The sequence below is a fragment of the Dendrobium catenatum genome, unplaced genomic scaffold, assembly GCF_001605985.2.
Source record: "Dendrobium catenatum unplaced genomic scaffold, ASM160598v2 fragScaff_scaffold_1680, whole genome shotgun sequence".
NCBI lineage: Eukaryota > Viridiplantae > Streptophyta > Magnoliopsida > Asparagales > Orchidaceae > Dendrobium > Dendrobium catenatum.
In genome coordinates, this window is record NW_021320142.1 from 246,230 (window position 1) to 262,103 (window position 15,874).

Here is a 15,874-nt window from a genome sequence, read left to right on the forward strand (position 1 = left end):
AAATTATATATATATAATACTTTGATTTGACTTATGTTAAGAAAGGTAGGGGTAGCCTAAACAAACCGAACTTGGTTAGAAAATATAGGCCATTTCTTTATTAGATTTAAAACGATAAATTTACTTTTAATAGGACACAAGGCGAAAAAGGAATTCATATAGCCGACCCCCATGCCACGTAGTGGGATAAAGGCTTTGATGTTGTGTGTTGTTGTTGTTGTTGTATTATATATATATATATATATATATATATAATATAGTATATATACTATATATACACACACACACACATCTCATAGTCCTCAATACCTCTCTATAAATCGCATCACGATATCATCATCAATACCCTATCCAATGAGCTGTATCACATTTCGAGACAATTTGCCATACTGTAAAGCTTCCATGTCGAACTCACCCACTATCAATTAACTAGTTAAAGTTCAAGCTTAACAATGAGCTTGACTTGTAACAGCTAGAGTTAAGTTGCCATTAAATTGGTGAGTCAGCTTGAGTAATCGCAACTCGAGCTTCATTCCAACTGTTTACACCTCTAATTCCACTGTCCAGTTTACAAGAAGTTTGGACATAGCTTTATAAAAAGATATCTGGAGGATCATATTCTTAATGAAAACATTGGTAAAATAATATAACATTAATAATTCTTCAACAATTTTAACTTTCAACTAGGTAAGAACTAGAAGGTCACAAACGACTACTTATCCTAAATTTTTTTTTTCAACATTATAAAAACAATTGTGGAACAAACTTGCATAATATTTATGCACATTACACTAGTTTATTACTATTAAAATTACACTCCATATATCAGTGGAAATTTAAGTTGGATGTTGAAGTTGGATGAATGCATCGGCTTGTGTGGTGATCAGAAAAAGCCCTCCTCAAACTAAGGGAAAATTTCTATAAGATGTGGTGAGAAAGTGAATACTTATGGTATCCCGAATGTTGCCTTTAAAAGAGAAAGCATACTACTAAGTTAAGTGTGTGAGTTGACTATTGAGAATGCTCAGTGTGGATGAGTGGCTTTACCTTAGAGATAGATACAACATAAACATATACGCAAAGGTTAGAGTGCCTCCAGTGGAAGATAAAGATTAGAGAGAAACGTTACTTAGATGGTTAGCAACATAATACACAGCGTCTCCATAAAAACCGGTCTCAGGAAAGTAGAGGTATTATATTTCACTTATGTTGAGCAAAGATAAAGGTAGATCTAAAAAGACCTTGGTTCGAAATATTAAAATGAACCTCTTTAATTAGATTTAACGAGAATTTGGACTTTTAACAGGACACAATGAGAAAGGATTCATGTAGGGCGACCCACATAGTAGGACAAAGACTTGCATGTTTTATTCTAGTAAGACTTGTTTAGGACAACTTTTTGCTAACTTTTTAAAACAACTTCCTGCATAAAAATTTTTTAGTTTTAACGAATTTGTAACTAAAAAGTTAGTTTTAAAAAACAGTAAAAAAAATTAATCCAACCGAAAACTAAAGGCTTCGTTGGTACGCGCTTTCATCCTGCTTCTTAAAACAACTTATAGTACATTTTTTAAATTTTACTACTAAAAAGCTGCTTTAAAGAAACAATAAAAAATCCGTCCCAAATGAAACCTAAATGGCATAAGCTGCCTTTGAAGCAGATGGGATGTTTCTTCCTGGAAATACTAACACATGTTAATAAAAAGTTAGGAACTACTAATTTAAAAGAACTAATAAATTGAGCCGTTACAGAATGGTCTGAACGATACTCAACATACGAATGTTCAAGCATTTACATGAAATAGATACAAATCTCATCGGTAAAAGAGGTAAAACAGAAAACCTAACGTTGACAAGTATGTATCAAACTAAAAACGAAGACTTTACTAAAAGAAAGTAAGCACAAAACTACTAACATATTTGAAGTTCTAATTGACTAATCAGTAAAGAAACAGTATATGATACTAAAAACATTACACATACCAGACATTTCTTTGCCTTCACGCTTCAAACTTTTTCCTCAGTGGTATTTGGTTGGATGCTTTCATTTTAGAAACAACAAGTTCAAAATGCATCTATTTTAAACTGTATGAATTATTTGATGGACGCAATAAAATCAGTGAATGGGTTTTGTCATGAACAGGCATAAATTGTGAGCCGTTTGGACATGGGGGATTTTGGTGATTTATAAATAAAGAAGTCCTCTTAAAATTACTTTGCATTTCGTTATTGCTTCAACTAGATAAAAAAAGAAAAAAAAATACAGAACATTCCTAATGGTCTGACATAAACCACAAAAAGAAATTAGAAGCAAATGACTTGCTCTTCTAGGTTAGATAATCTCTAAATATGCCTTCAGTGTAGGATAGGTATATATACATCCTCAAAAACCATGCCAAACTGCTCCTTTAGATACAATTAACTATTATTTTATTATGCATTATTGCATGCTAAAAAAATGATTGATGGTAGAAGAATTTATCATCTCTAGTTTGAACAGAAATATATTAATTTAGTCTAATGAAAAAAAAAAAAAAAAAAAAAAAAAATTTCCACAGTGGTGAGTTAAATTTATAATGGACTCCCTTCTTCATAATACAATATAGTAGATGTGAATAATGAAATATATCTTATATGGTGGAAGTAGAAGCCTCTAGGTGTCTGAGTTGTCATCAAAAAATGATGAGGATCAAATGTTGCTGCTTTGTAGGTGAAGATCAAATGAGAAATGTCAGAGAGCATCACGTGATGGCCTCAAACAGGAATGTTAGAAGTCACAGAGATGATTGGTGGTTGAAAACTCAAATCATTCCTTGAAATAGGAGGGGAGATCGAACGAATAATATTATAATATAGGCTTCAGCACATCGATGGCTAATGAAAATGTATCTGATTCATTAGAGGCGTGTGAGAAGATTGATGGGGAAAATCAAAAAGTCCAGGAAATTACTTAATGACGTTAACATATATATAAACAACAGTGATGCTCAAATGTATCAAATGTTGCCTATTTTACTTGCTAGAAAGTAACCAAACAATCCTATAGAACATATAATGTTCAATCCATAAAATTATTCATAGATTGAGAAAAATCCACCTGGATTTCTTGACCTACCCGAGATGACTTGTCAGATAATCACTCGATGACATTAAACTATGTGAAAGATGTTCGAGAGAGATCAACCAAAAATTTTTGAACTATCAGAGATTAATAGTCAAAATTAGGAATGCCAGAACAAAACTGTGAAATGAGTTGACCACCAACAACAATTTGTGTTACGGCCTAAAGTCACTAGCTATGCAAAAGGTTAGTTTTTCTAAATGAAGTTGAAAAGCTAACTATGCCTCTTTTGAGGGTCAAACTAAATATGGAGAAATTAACTTATACAATAAAATGGTCTTAGAATTGCACCATCCTTCATCCAATCCTACTATGGTAACGAACAAGTTTTCCACAATGGTTTGCCTTCTTAAGTTGACAAGTAGTAGGAGGTGGCTTAAGTTAAATTTCCTTATTACATGAAATTGCTCAGCATGGCATGGTGACGTGCAGTTTATTTGAGCATACTTTAAATGATTGGATTTGAGTTCAGTAGTGGTAGTTAGGGCCACTGAAATGAAATGCAACAATCGTACATTTTGTTCTACAAAATTATCTATGGAGTATCAGTGATGAGACATCAGAACCTGAACTCGTAATCGGAGCATAGCCGTCGATCTATACGCATGATCGGTCGATGTTATTGAGTTATGTCATGTAATTTTTTTATTATATTATTTGTCCTTTTATTATTATGTTAATTGTTTTTCTTCGTTTTTACCTCTACTAAAGAGAGGTCGTATGTAAGCCTGAGGGCGATTGTTGCTTCCTATTTTTTATCTTATGTTACGAAGCTATTTATAGCCCTATTTCTCTTTGAAAAGCTTAATGAAATGAAATGATTGATAAAAATTCCCATGCTAGATTCCTTTGTGAGATCTTGAGAGTGTTTTGGAAGATGGACTCTCTAGAGAGGAAATCGGATTCACCCGCACAACCTTGGAGACGGTCATCGTTCCGTGTCTACCTTTCTCTATCAATTTTTTTTCCGCCTCCTTTTCCCTCTTTGTAGCCGCCGACTTTGAATCCCATCCCACCGTGTGTCCCTAACCCGCCACCGTAGCCAGTTTTCACTCGGCCAACGGGTAACCTCAACTCCTTCTCCACCCTTTTCCAACAACCCAACATCAAATCATCAGATCATCGAATTTTCCCTCCCAAGCCCACCAAAGCCGCCGGCCTCAATCTTTTTTTTTCCTCCCCAACTCCCCATCTTCCTCCACAAATCCACTCCTTGATACTTTCCAATTGCAATCATTCTAAATTTAGGAGAGGTTAAAATTCAAGAATCAAAAATTGGCTGAATTGAATTGAAATCTTCCCTAATTAAGAAATCTATTTTAGGACAAGTTCCAAATTAAATCCTATTTGAATGCAAATTAAAGAGATTCTAATTAAAAACTTGCCAAATCTCAAAATCCCCAAAATGGTAACCCAAATAACCCTCCACAATTCTCCCATCCTAACCTTGGAAGCGCCGGCCCCCCTATTAAATCCATGGGATTTGTTTCCAAATCCAACTAACCCGGCGGTAACTTAACCGCCGGAAAACTACAAAATCGCCGGAAAAGTTTCAATTTCCGTCGGAAAAGGCCGTCGGAAATAAGTGATTTTCCAGTAGTGTAGAACGATCAAAGTTAAAAACATAAATGATTGTTTCATACACAATATATCATGTTGATAAGTTATATACAAGCACAAGCACCACCCAGCATCTATATGAAATACTAAATTGTCAGAAAGGATTGAATCCATCTTTATAAATTTCAATTCAAATATTTCATAGCTCCGAAACAAATTCATGATAAGTACAATCAAAGTATTTCGAAGCTTCTTTGTTTGAAGGATATGTTAGCACTCCACTGCGAGTTTTCTTTATAGCATACTAACTCATATGTTCAACAACTTTATCCAACACAAATAATCTTTAGATCCTTAAAGAGTTATTGCCAAATATCAGAGCACCTTGAATGAAAAATTTGTGTCAACCACCCATATCTTTTTTGGAGCTTGTCGCAAGAGTGGCTATGCTCGATTACTTCATTGAGAATCATTTTTAATGTTGATTAACTATAATAGCTTCACAAGTATGAAAAATCTTGTTGTCTCATAGATGACATAAGTACATAAGCATTTGATCTTGTTTAAAGATGTATTTTCACTTCATGATAATAAAATCATTTGATAAATGATAGCCATTGTCTAAACAATGATGCATCTACGCACAATCTCTATGCATACCTTCTATCTTAAACAAAGTAAGAAAACAAAAGTTATTGAAGGCCAATATTTCAAAACAAACTAAAAAATCAAACATGCAATATTAAGAATGAAAACTCATTAAATTAGGTGGATAGTAAAATTAATGGAATATAGACTATTAGTCTAAGCTTAAACTATAAACATTTATGTCAAGGAATTTGATTCACTAGAGGAAAAATGGCATTATTAGTGGCCATTTCCGCTGAAAAATGACAAAAACACATCATTAATTAGTACTTCCGATGAAAAAATTTACGCCAATAAATCATGCGTCGGAAAACATTTAGCACTCAAAAAAATCTGCCACAAATTTTTCCAGCAGCTTTCCAGCGGAAATTACTATCGGTAATTTTTTTGGCAAAAAGTGCCATCGAAAAATTAAATTTTTTTTTTCTTTTTTAGAATAAGTCTCTTCATTTTCAAATCCAAACCCACTTCCTACCAACCCGTTGTGCTATAGCTCAGATATTTAAAAAAAAAAATTACCTACAACAATCAAGAATTTATTCATGGGTCATTATAAGCTCAAATCACAAACCATCTTCTCTTTGGTTGTGTTTTACTTTTTTTTTCATAAATTTTAGGCACTGATGAAATGCTTTAAGAAATGAACACGTGTAATTGATTCAAGTGATGGTTTTGAGATTGTAAAGTTTCTATTTTGCAGATCAATTTCATCATATTTTTTAAAATAAAATGAGCTATTTTATAAATATTTTTTATAATTTTTGAAATTGTTAAAAAAATTTCTATGAATTTTATACTAAATATAATTATAATAATATTATTATATTATAAAATAAAAATAAAAATCTAAAAGCACATAAATTATTTATCTCAAGCCTTTCTCCCTGTTCCATTAACAGAGACATGAAATAGGATTTGTGAAGATAGAGAGAGCGAAGGAAAGAGAAGATAGTGTTTGATGGTTGTAGAGCAGTTTTCGTCCCTCGCTGGAAATTTTTTTTTATCTCCAAGTAGGCTACATTTTGCCTATTTAATTTGTAATAATTAGTATTTTTTATATTTTTTTTCAATTAAATTTGTATTTCCGTAACCGAAAAACGAGAAAAGCTTTGTTTTGGTAAATCACTAAATCCTTTACCATTTAACTTTTTATATGTTACAAATAGTAAGATTATGAAAATTTTGAGTATATTATAAAAAATTTTTGCAAGTGATTTTGGTTTACTCAAAAATTTATTTTAACAACTAAAAAATAGTATTTCAATTCAATTAAAACTTTAGAATGATGTTTCACACAAACCTTAGTAATTTGGTTATTGTTGCGTGCTAGAATATACGCGGCGGTAGAGTTTGTAAATTCGCGTCCGAGCGTTGTACAAGTATTCAGCACACAAATAGAAAAGAGAAATGAACACCAAGGTTTTTACGTGGAAAACCCGAAAGAGGGAAAAAACCACGGGGCCTCGCCCAGTTGTAAAGTTCCACTCGTATTTGTTTGAAGTACAAAGGTTGATCCGTCTTACAAATCAAAACGATCAGTTTACAATCAACTTCTCACAAAGTTACAAAGTTTTGCAAATTCCCGGCGTTTTCCGAAAATCCGGCAGAGTTCCGGCGTCTTCAGGCGGCGGGAAGAGCTCCGGCGGTGGTCGAGGAGGAGCTTCTTCCTTCTCTTCCTTCTTCTCTTCTTCTTCTCTCTCTTCACTTGAGTCCTCTTTGTGAAGAATGAGGGCTCTATTTATAATTTTTCTGGAGTGGCATGGCTCGTAAATAGATGTGAGATCAGGGGCGAATAGGGAGTGGTTTGAACGGACGGCCGATATTGAACCCTTCGATCGTATACCGTTCGTTGGACATTTGGAGGCCTTAATGATGTCGTAATTCGGCAATCTTGAGCTCGTTGGATTCGTCTCGTCAAGCCGTTCGATTCGAGTATAAACTCGTCAAAATCGGAGACCGTTAGGTAACTCAAATTGCGGTTTGAACCTTCCAACAGCGCTTCGGGTCCTTGATTCGGACCCATTTGGGCTCGAATTGGGTTGAATTTGGTGTCGTTGGGTTCATATTTCCGAGACGCTCAGTTTGACTATAAGCTCGTTGAAATTGGAGTTCATGTGCTCCTGAATTTAATTTTTGAAGTTTCAGACTAGCTTTTTGCCTCGAGATTCGTGCCTGATCAAGATAATTTTGTGATGACGCATCAATTATATTTCTAAATTATGATTTTTTTTCTCAGTAGTATTTATGTTGTTTACCGATACGACATTTTCATAATTTTTGAATTCAGTCCAAACATGCTTTAATTAATGAAATGCATTGAAAATTATGTTGTGATGTGAGGTGGGATTCTGTTATGCCAGCGCCAGTGAGCGACTAAGATGAGATTCTGTTATGCCGGTAACAGTGGACGATTGATGTAAGATTCTGTTATGTCGGTGTCAATAGGCGACCGAGGTGTAATTTTGTTATGAAGTTTTTGCTTATAATTAAGTTCATTTTAATATTTATTAAATTTTATTAAATTTTAGTATGTGAGTCATTATAGTGTTCTTAATTCTTTTGATTTTAGTTATTTATTTTTATTTTAGGTTGTGATAGTCTATTGAGCCATGTTAGATCATCTCTGCTTTTTGCTTTTGTTTTCAGGCTCAGAAAAGGATAAAGAGCTAGTTGAGTATTTTAGATAGCAGGCTCCGATTTGTATTATAGGTATGTTTGGTTATTTTTATTTTTTGTAAGATTGACTTTTACTTTTTTTATGTTCTTTGTTTCCAAGCGCTGATGTAGATATATTTTTATGGTCTAATTAGATGATATATAGAAAATCACGTTGAGATTCAGTGTAGTATATTGCATTCAAAATTAAGTGGCTTTATGTAGTATATAAATTGGAATGTTTGTTTTAGTACTTCTCTAATCAGATCTTGGGGACAGTCTTGTCACAATCAAACATAATATGACCAATGTGGTATCGGGTCATATTAGGTCGGGTTGTGACAGTACGATGCCCTCACACGCCTAGTCAAAACCGTCTACAGCCCAGCAAAACTAAGCCTGCTCCCTGCTGACCCGCTGCGTGTTTGTAGAATCAACCCACTATTATAATTCAAATTTAAAAAAAAAAAACATTTTTACCTATAATGGTCAAAAATTATTTCATGAGTCATTATAAATCTAAACATAAACCTTTTTCATTATACCATTGATATTATTGTATTTTAGTTTCACAAATTTTACAGAGTTTTTTGACACAATTCCTTAAGATATTTGTATATGTTGGTACATGTGGGCTTTCTAGGACTATCGAGTATCCATTTTGCAAACTAATTTCACCCGATCATTCTAGATATGCTTAGCAAACTTTACATTTTTTTTTTATAATTTTTGGATCTCTGAATTTAACTATATAAAAATATTTATAAGAATTTTTTGTTAAAAATAAGAAAATTGGCTTAATTATATTTTTTCCCTCTAATTAGTTTATTATAATATCTAAACCTGATTATAGAATTTATTAAAACCTCATTTCCCAAACCCATTTTGTTACCAGAGAAGATTATTGGGAAAATGAGAAAAAATAGAGGAGAGAGATGAAAAAAGCGCTAAGGTTTGATGGCCATAGAGACTTTTTTGTTCTTCCGCCCACTTAAAAAATTTGCTCAGGTCGAGGTAGATTAAGTTTTGCTTATTTCAATTTTTAATAATTTGATGTTTTTTATATTTTTTCTATAAAATTTATATTTCCACCACCTAAAAATGAGAATAACTTTGTTTTGGTAAAGTTTTCACCACGTAATTTTTTATATATTTGACATTATGAAACATTTGAGTATATTTTGAAAAATTTTTATCATGTTATTTAAAAAAAACAGTGTTTTTTCTCATTCAGAATTTTATTTTAACATATAAAAATAATGTTTAATTCAATTAAAGCTTTGTAATGATATTTTACACAATTTTGTTAATTTAGTTATGTTCTAAAGTTATGAATTTTTGTTAAGTAGTGTTTTTTTTATGTAGTATTAGGACATTTTGGCAATTTTTAAATTTAGTCTAATTATTCTTTAATTCGTGAAATGCTAAAAAAATGTTATATATATAACATTATATGAGATGATATTATGCCGGTGTCAGCAGGCGAGGTGAGATTCTGTTATGTCAACACCAGTGGGCGACCAAGGTGAGACTGTTATGTCGGTCACGATGGATGACCGATGTGAGATTCTATTATGCATGTGCTAAAGGAAATTTCTTGTGAAAAATTTTCAGCTGAAAATTCTGTCCGCAATTTACATTTATCCTGTAGTGATTCTTATATGTCCACATTTCAATCACTTGTTGCAAAAGAGCATCATTGCGTACAGTTCAATCTAGCCAAAAAAATGAAGTCATAACAGATTATTTCATCAGAAACATTATTTTTGTTCTAAGTAAAAAAAAAAAAAAAAACAAGAGCAAGGCATATTTTCAGAAATGATTGGTCCCAAAATCGAATCAAATTGGCCTGCCAATTTTGTTCTGAGTAAAAAAAAAATAAAAAAAATCATACGTTAGTGGCTTAGTGATCTTTACAAAATTTCAAGAGCTAATATACTCTTGCAGTTTGATAAGAGATGAAATTATAATATTAAAACAAAATTGTGGGTTTAGCTATCATGCCCTTTTAGATAATATTATAAGACCAAAAGATCAGTTGATCTAAGCTTCCTTGATTCTAAACTGTATAAATATTGTGCCGATCCCATATATTACATTAGGCTTTGGTAGATGATGATATTCTACTGATATTATATAAGTTTCCATCATATATTTCAGTTTAAAGATAAAGCCCTTTACTATGATCTTATAAGTCCTCTTTCAATATCATTTCTTTATAATGAAGTCATTATTGCAAGTGGATTGACCTGATATTAATTAACTTATAATTGACCTGATATTTATGATGTAATCCCTTGAGATTAACCTGCTGGGAACTTGAATATCTTATAATTGAAAGTAAACTTTATTTTTTTTTTTTCATGATAGATAGTAGAAATCTTTGAAAAAATATTCAAAATATCTTATCTTGAAATTTGAGGATGAAAATAGGAGAACGAGAGAAATGACCACTTCCAAGCAAACAAAGAGCTACTTGGTTGCAAGCAAGTGCGCCGGTGCGGTGGAGGAAGTGATCCCAATTGAGTAATGATAAGCAGAAGAAGGATCACAGGGGAGAGAAAAAATTGATGGCGAGAGTGAGGTTTCGTTTGGAACGGCCCTTTTTATTGCTTCTTAAAACAGCTGCATGTCTAGTTTAAAAATTAAAATTTTTATACTATAAAGCCACTTTAAAAAGTAGTAAGAAAGCCGTCTCAAACGAAGTTTGAGATGAAATTAGGGTACGTAAGCCGAGGAAGTCAATTTATTAATAAATTGCAACTGGTCTCGCCAACTGATTGCATGAGCAAAATGAACTTATCCATATTATCCTAACTAATCAGGAAAAAAACTTATGTTATTGCCACCTTATATTTATGATTTGCGAAATTTTCTTTTTAGTTGACCCAAAAAACTTTATAGATGACTATATATATAGTCCTTGTGAATTAGAAACGAAGATTTCACTCGAAATGACAGTCTGATATAGACCACAAAAAACAAAGTGGTGATGAAGCTCTCATGATAAAAAGAGCATTATTCTTCTTTATATATGAAGGTTTCTTAATCAATATTATTGAGCAAAAGAAGAATCATGTGTCATTTTCACAAAGATACGCTAGAATTGATAGCAATATATATATATATATATAACATAATGCTTTAATAAATATGTGACAAATATAATCACCTTAAGCAAATAATACAAGCTACAGTACACGTAGAGAATACTAGCAATTCTCATAATGAAATGCTTAGTCTTCAATGACACATATACGACAAGCATGCAGGTTTTTGATGAATACAAAATGCAAATACAAGTAGATACAATAGCTAGCCTTAATACAAACATGTCTACAACCTTCAGTTTAATTACTAACATAAGCCATGGCCAGCAGCTAATCTTAGTACTTCTGCTTGAATCTAACTATATTATATATATAGTCTTCACACTTAGCCTGCAATGGCCCTTGTTTACTTCCAGCTTCATCAGTTGTAGTTCAGGAACCTGTGACTGCAAGACAAAATTTTTTTTTTCATGTAAACAGTCAGAATTATTCCGCTGTCAGAATTTTCATTTCAAATGGAAAAAGTTTATAAATATATATATATTATCAAGGTAGAAATATGACTACTCTATATAAATAAGCTCATTAGCACCATATCCGAGAGAGATTATTAGTGGCAGAAGTAGCTGATTTTTTAAATATTTAATAGCTATTTAATTATATTTGATTCTAATGCTTTAATAGTAATTAAAAAATTAATTTATCTCTCCTCGTCAACACTACGTACGAAGCTTTAGAGCTTTCTCAAATTTTTTGAGTTTTTTTTTTTTTTTTTTTTTAAACACAGTATTTTTATAATTACCATACTCCAACGATTTGATTATAAAAATATAACTCCCCATCATAAATATTAAAAAAAACAATTAAAAAAAAACATCACATAGATGTGTGATAACAGAAAAATAAAATAACAAAAACTGTCACGAACAGGCTCTTAGTAAAAAAAGGGGCTCCAAACAGATTCTTAATAGAACAAGACAATAAAACTTAAAAGAGATTTTGGCTGTACATAAAAGAAGGAACTAATACTGCTATTATTATAAGGAAAACACACTTTTTTAAACAAGACAGATGCAACATCACCGGAAGAAGAAGACTCCATATCCAGTGAATGCGACCCCTTCCCACTTTTATATTTTTTAAAAAGGTTATTATCGTAGCTCATCATAAGAATTTGACTGCCCAAAAGCTTGGAAGTCATTAGAAATGTCACTCATGAATAGTTTAACACCACATCAAGCTAATGATATCATCAGTGGAACGGCTTTTTTCTGCTTTTTTAGTATAAAAATTAAATTTTTTTACTAAAAAAACTACTTTAAGAAGTAGCAATGATGTATTGATAGTTTAAAGCAATTAAACACAGCAGCCATGAATCATAATTAGCTATATTTTCTGAAACTTTTGTTATTTGATACATATTTCTAAAAAATAGGTATATTTTAATAATTTTTTGCTATTTGATACTTTCAAAAGCAAGTATTCATTTTATATTATTTTCAAATAATTATATTAATTTAGGTGTTTCAATTAAGAAAAAGTTTTGAGTTTGAAATTTTTATATATGGTGTGTGTAATTATTTGAATTTAACGGTAAAAATAGTGTTAACGGTTACTTCTTACGTACCTTTGCTCTTCATTGCCTCCAGTGGAACGGTAGTTGGGGTATGGGACGTGGCCGGACTCGATTCTGCGCACATCTTCGAGGAGGCGTTCATAGTGGAGCCGTACATCGTCGACGGACTTTCCGCCGCCGACAAAGCGAGCGACGTTTTGCCATCGATCAGGCGTGTCTTTGTCGTACACGGCGAGGGCTCGCTCGAAGAGCTTGTTCTGGCTCTTCGACCAGCCGGAGCTTGAGTTGCGAGAGGCGGTGGAAGAAGCCATTGATGTATGGATCGAAGAATAGGGAGCTTGGTTGTTCTGGTTTGGGATGTTATGAGGGACGGAGGGGTTACTATATATAGGAGGTGGAGGGGCAGTGGGGAAGTGGGTGGTGCCAGTTGGCGAATAATGCTATTGCTAGGAGTTGATTAAAGAGGGGAAGTGAGAGAAGAAGGTATGAGCCCATTCTCATTTTAGGCCACAAGATATTTTGGAGCTGAGTGATGGGAATCATCTTCTTCGTCTTAATTGACAGGAATACAGTGATTATTTTTCACGATTTTTTCATATACAAAAGAGAAAATGAGCATATAATCTATACTACTATATAAGTATAGTTTGAGATTCCTCCCAAATATAATCATATATAATCTTCAATTTAATTTATCAAAGATGAATCTAAATATTTCTATTTATTTATACATTTAATAAACTTATTTATTAACTTCATTTATTAATCAAAATGTATGAAGTTTTTTATTTTATTTATTGCATTTAAGTAAGAATCAATTAGTGCATTTAATTATATTTATTTTTATATTCAATTAGGATTAATTAATATATTTATTTTTATTATTTCTTAATTAATACCTACTCTAGAAATTAATAATATAATTCATTAAAAATGTCATGCAAATGTATCATTAATAAATAATTTTTAATACCTACTCCAGCAATTATACATTTATATTACTATTACAAAAGCTGCTTAAATTGTCTTCCATAGTAAATTTATACTTTTCATTTTATTTTTAAAAAATTATTATAGCCTTTCATTACATTTTTAAATTTTAAAAATTATAAATTTTACTTATTCCAAATTATTATCGACATTAATTAATTATTTTAATTATATTATATTAATTACCATGGTTATAAATATTGACTATTTATTTCTTTAAATTAAAAAAAAAAATAGGTTTATAAATTAGCTATCCTGAAATGATAGATAATTATTATAATTAATTGGTATTTATAACTATATTTATTATTTAATTAAGGTTAATTGTTTGTATTAATTTGTGATATGTTTACAAATATACCTCTCTCCAAGGAGCTTATGACATCATTTACATTAGTAGTAACGTAAATCCATAAATCATAATAATTAATATATTTAAATATAATAGGCAGTATATATTAATTACATAAAAATTTTGAAATATGCTAATTTTTCGATGACCACCCTAATAAAAATTAGAATTTTAAGTTTTAAAGTTTATATAGAAGTAATATTTTGGTCAGGCTTTTGATATTTTTAGAAAAGCTTTTTAATGAAGAGTGATTAAAAAACAAAATGTTGTTAAAATAAAATAATTGCATTTTTAACTATATTAATATGATTAAACATCATTGAAAATTATGATTGCAAGCTAATAGTGTGATTTAAATATTACAATTATTATTGTGAGGATGCTACCATAGCAATATTATATTTATAGGCAATAGATGATGGTGATAAGTTTTTACTTTTTATGAGATTTTCTTTTTTATGAAATTAATAAAGGAGAATATCATAAATAACAGGAAAATATTATTCTAATAAATGCTATAGATTTGTATCATAATTACTAATCATATGATAATATTGATATGGTATGAGTCCTATATAATAACTAGTAACTCTAATATTATATAGTATGAGTCCTATAGCTCAAGTTTCTAAAATTGAAACAAATGAAAAAGCCTATAGTGATATAAGAGTGATTTCTTTTTATATCTACCTAAGCACATAGGTGTTATATTAATTTAGAGGGGAAATTTTTTTTTTATTATTTTGAATGAATTTAATAGCAAATTCATTTATAGTGTGGTGGGAAGGCTCAGCTCTCCAAATTTATCCTGAATAGGGGAGACGTCGGGAGGCTGTCGAAATTCCTATTAATAAAGGACATGACTTAAACAAATGACGGAGGACCAAAATGTGAACAAATCACAGGGAATCAAGCATGCAACAATAGGGAATTGGACCTAATGTTCAACAAAAAAAATGCAAACTAAAATGTCTAAAGTGAAATGCAAGAAATAAGTTTCAAAACAAAAATGGCAACGATTAGCATTTAATACAAGTAGGGGACTGAACAATAATAGAGAATTCATTATGAGTATAATGGCTTACAAATGAAGGACCAAAGCAAATTTAAATTGAATAAAGCTGTTTAACTATAGATGAAGACGATGGACTGCATGTAATTATTATTTACCTATAAACAAGGATTAAATAGTCGATGTGCAACGAAAGTAGTGGCACTCCTATAGTTAATGCTAATCAACATGCGAGCAAACACACCAATTCCTATGAACACTGAAGATTAATATGCAATGAAAGTTAACTTGCAAGAGGAATACATTACACGCCTGTAAACAACAATGCTCCATGCAAGAACTAACAAGCAACAATCACTTGTGAATCAGTGAAGAATGCAACTCAACCGGTGTTCCACGATGACATAAAAATGAACACACTAAACTTTCATGCAAATGGTGGTATTCCCTATAGACATACACATAGTGCTTGCAATAAATGTTAGGGTGTTCATATGTCGACAATAATCAAACTTTCAGCAAATACATTGATATCTTGTGTGTAATAGCAACGAGCCCATGATAAATACGAGCACATACAAACTACCATAGAAGGCTCGTCATGTACACAACATGTTATCTACGAACAAATGCAGAAAATGTGTAGTAAATGCAAACGCCTATAAACAGCATTAGAAGAGCTACATACCCAGTAACTTGCCTGAATGTGACAGTATAAGGGTCGTAATGCATACAACGGTCCTCTCTACAAGCAATGACAGTGGATGTGTTGTAAATGTGATGAATTCCATACAAGCTAAGATGGTGATCTTTGGATATCCATTGATGACTCATAAACATATTCAATAAAGCTCGTAGTACACAACGGCTTGCCTGCAATAAGCAATGGTTGACTTGTGCCACAACTCGA

At 31.6% G+C, this 15,874-nt stretch overlaps 1 protein-coding gene across 1 annotated transcript; it reads right to left on the bottom strand.

Annotated features, from left to right (window-relative positions):
* Positions 1-11,127: 11,127 nt before the first annotated feature.
* On the bottom strand, positions 11,128-12,986 carry LOC110104912 (protein RADIALIS-like 3). Its single transcript, XM_020834201.2, has 2 exons — positions 12,662-12,986; positions 11,128-11,480 (listed from the first exon to the last, which is right to left on the bottom strand). Exons 1-2 carry the CDS (start codon positions 12,919-12,921, stop codon positions 11,456-11,458), a joined length of 285 nt encoding a protein of 94 aa, XP_020689860.1. The 5' UTR covers positions 12,922-12,986; the 3' UTR covers positions 11,128-11,455.
* Between the last annotated feature and the right edge of the window lie 2,888 nt (positions 12,987-15,874).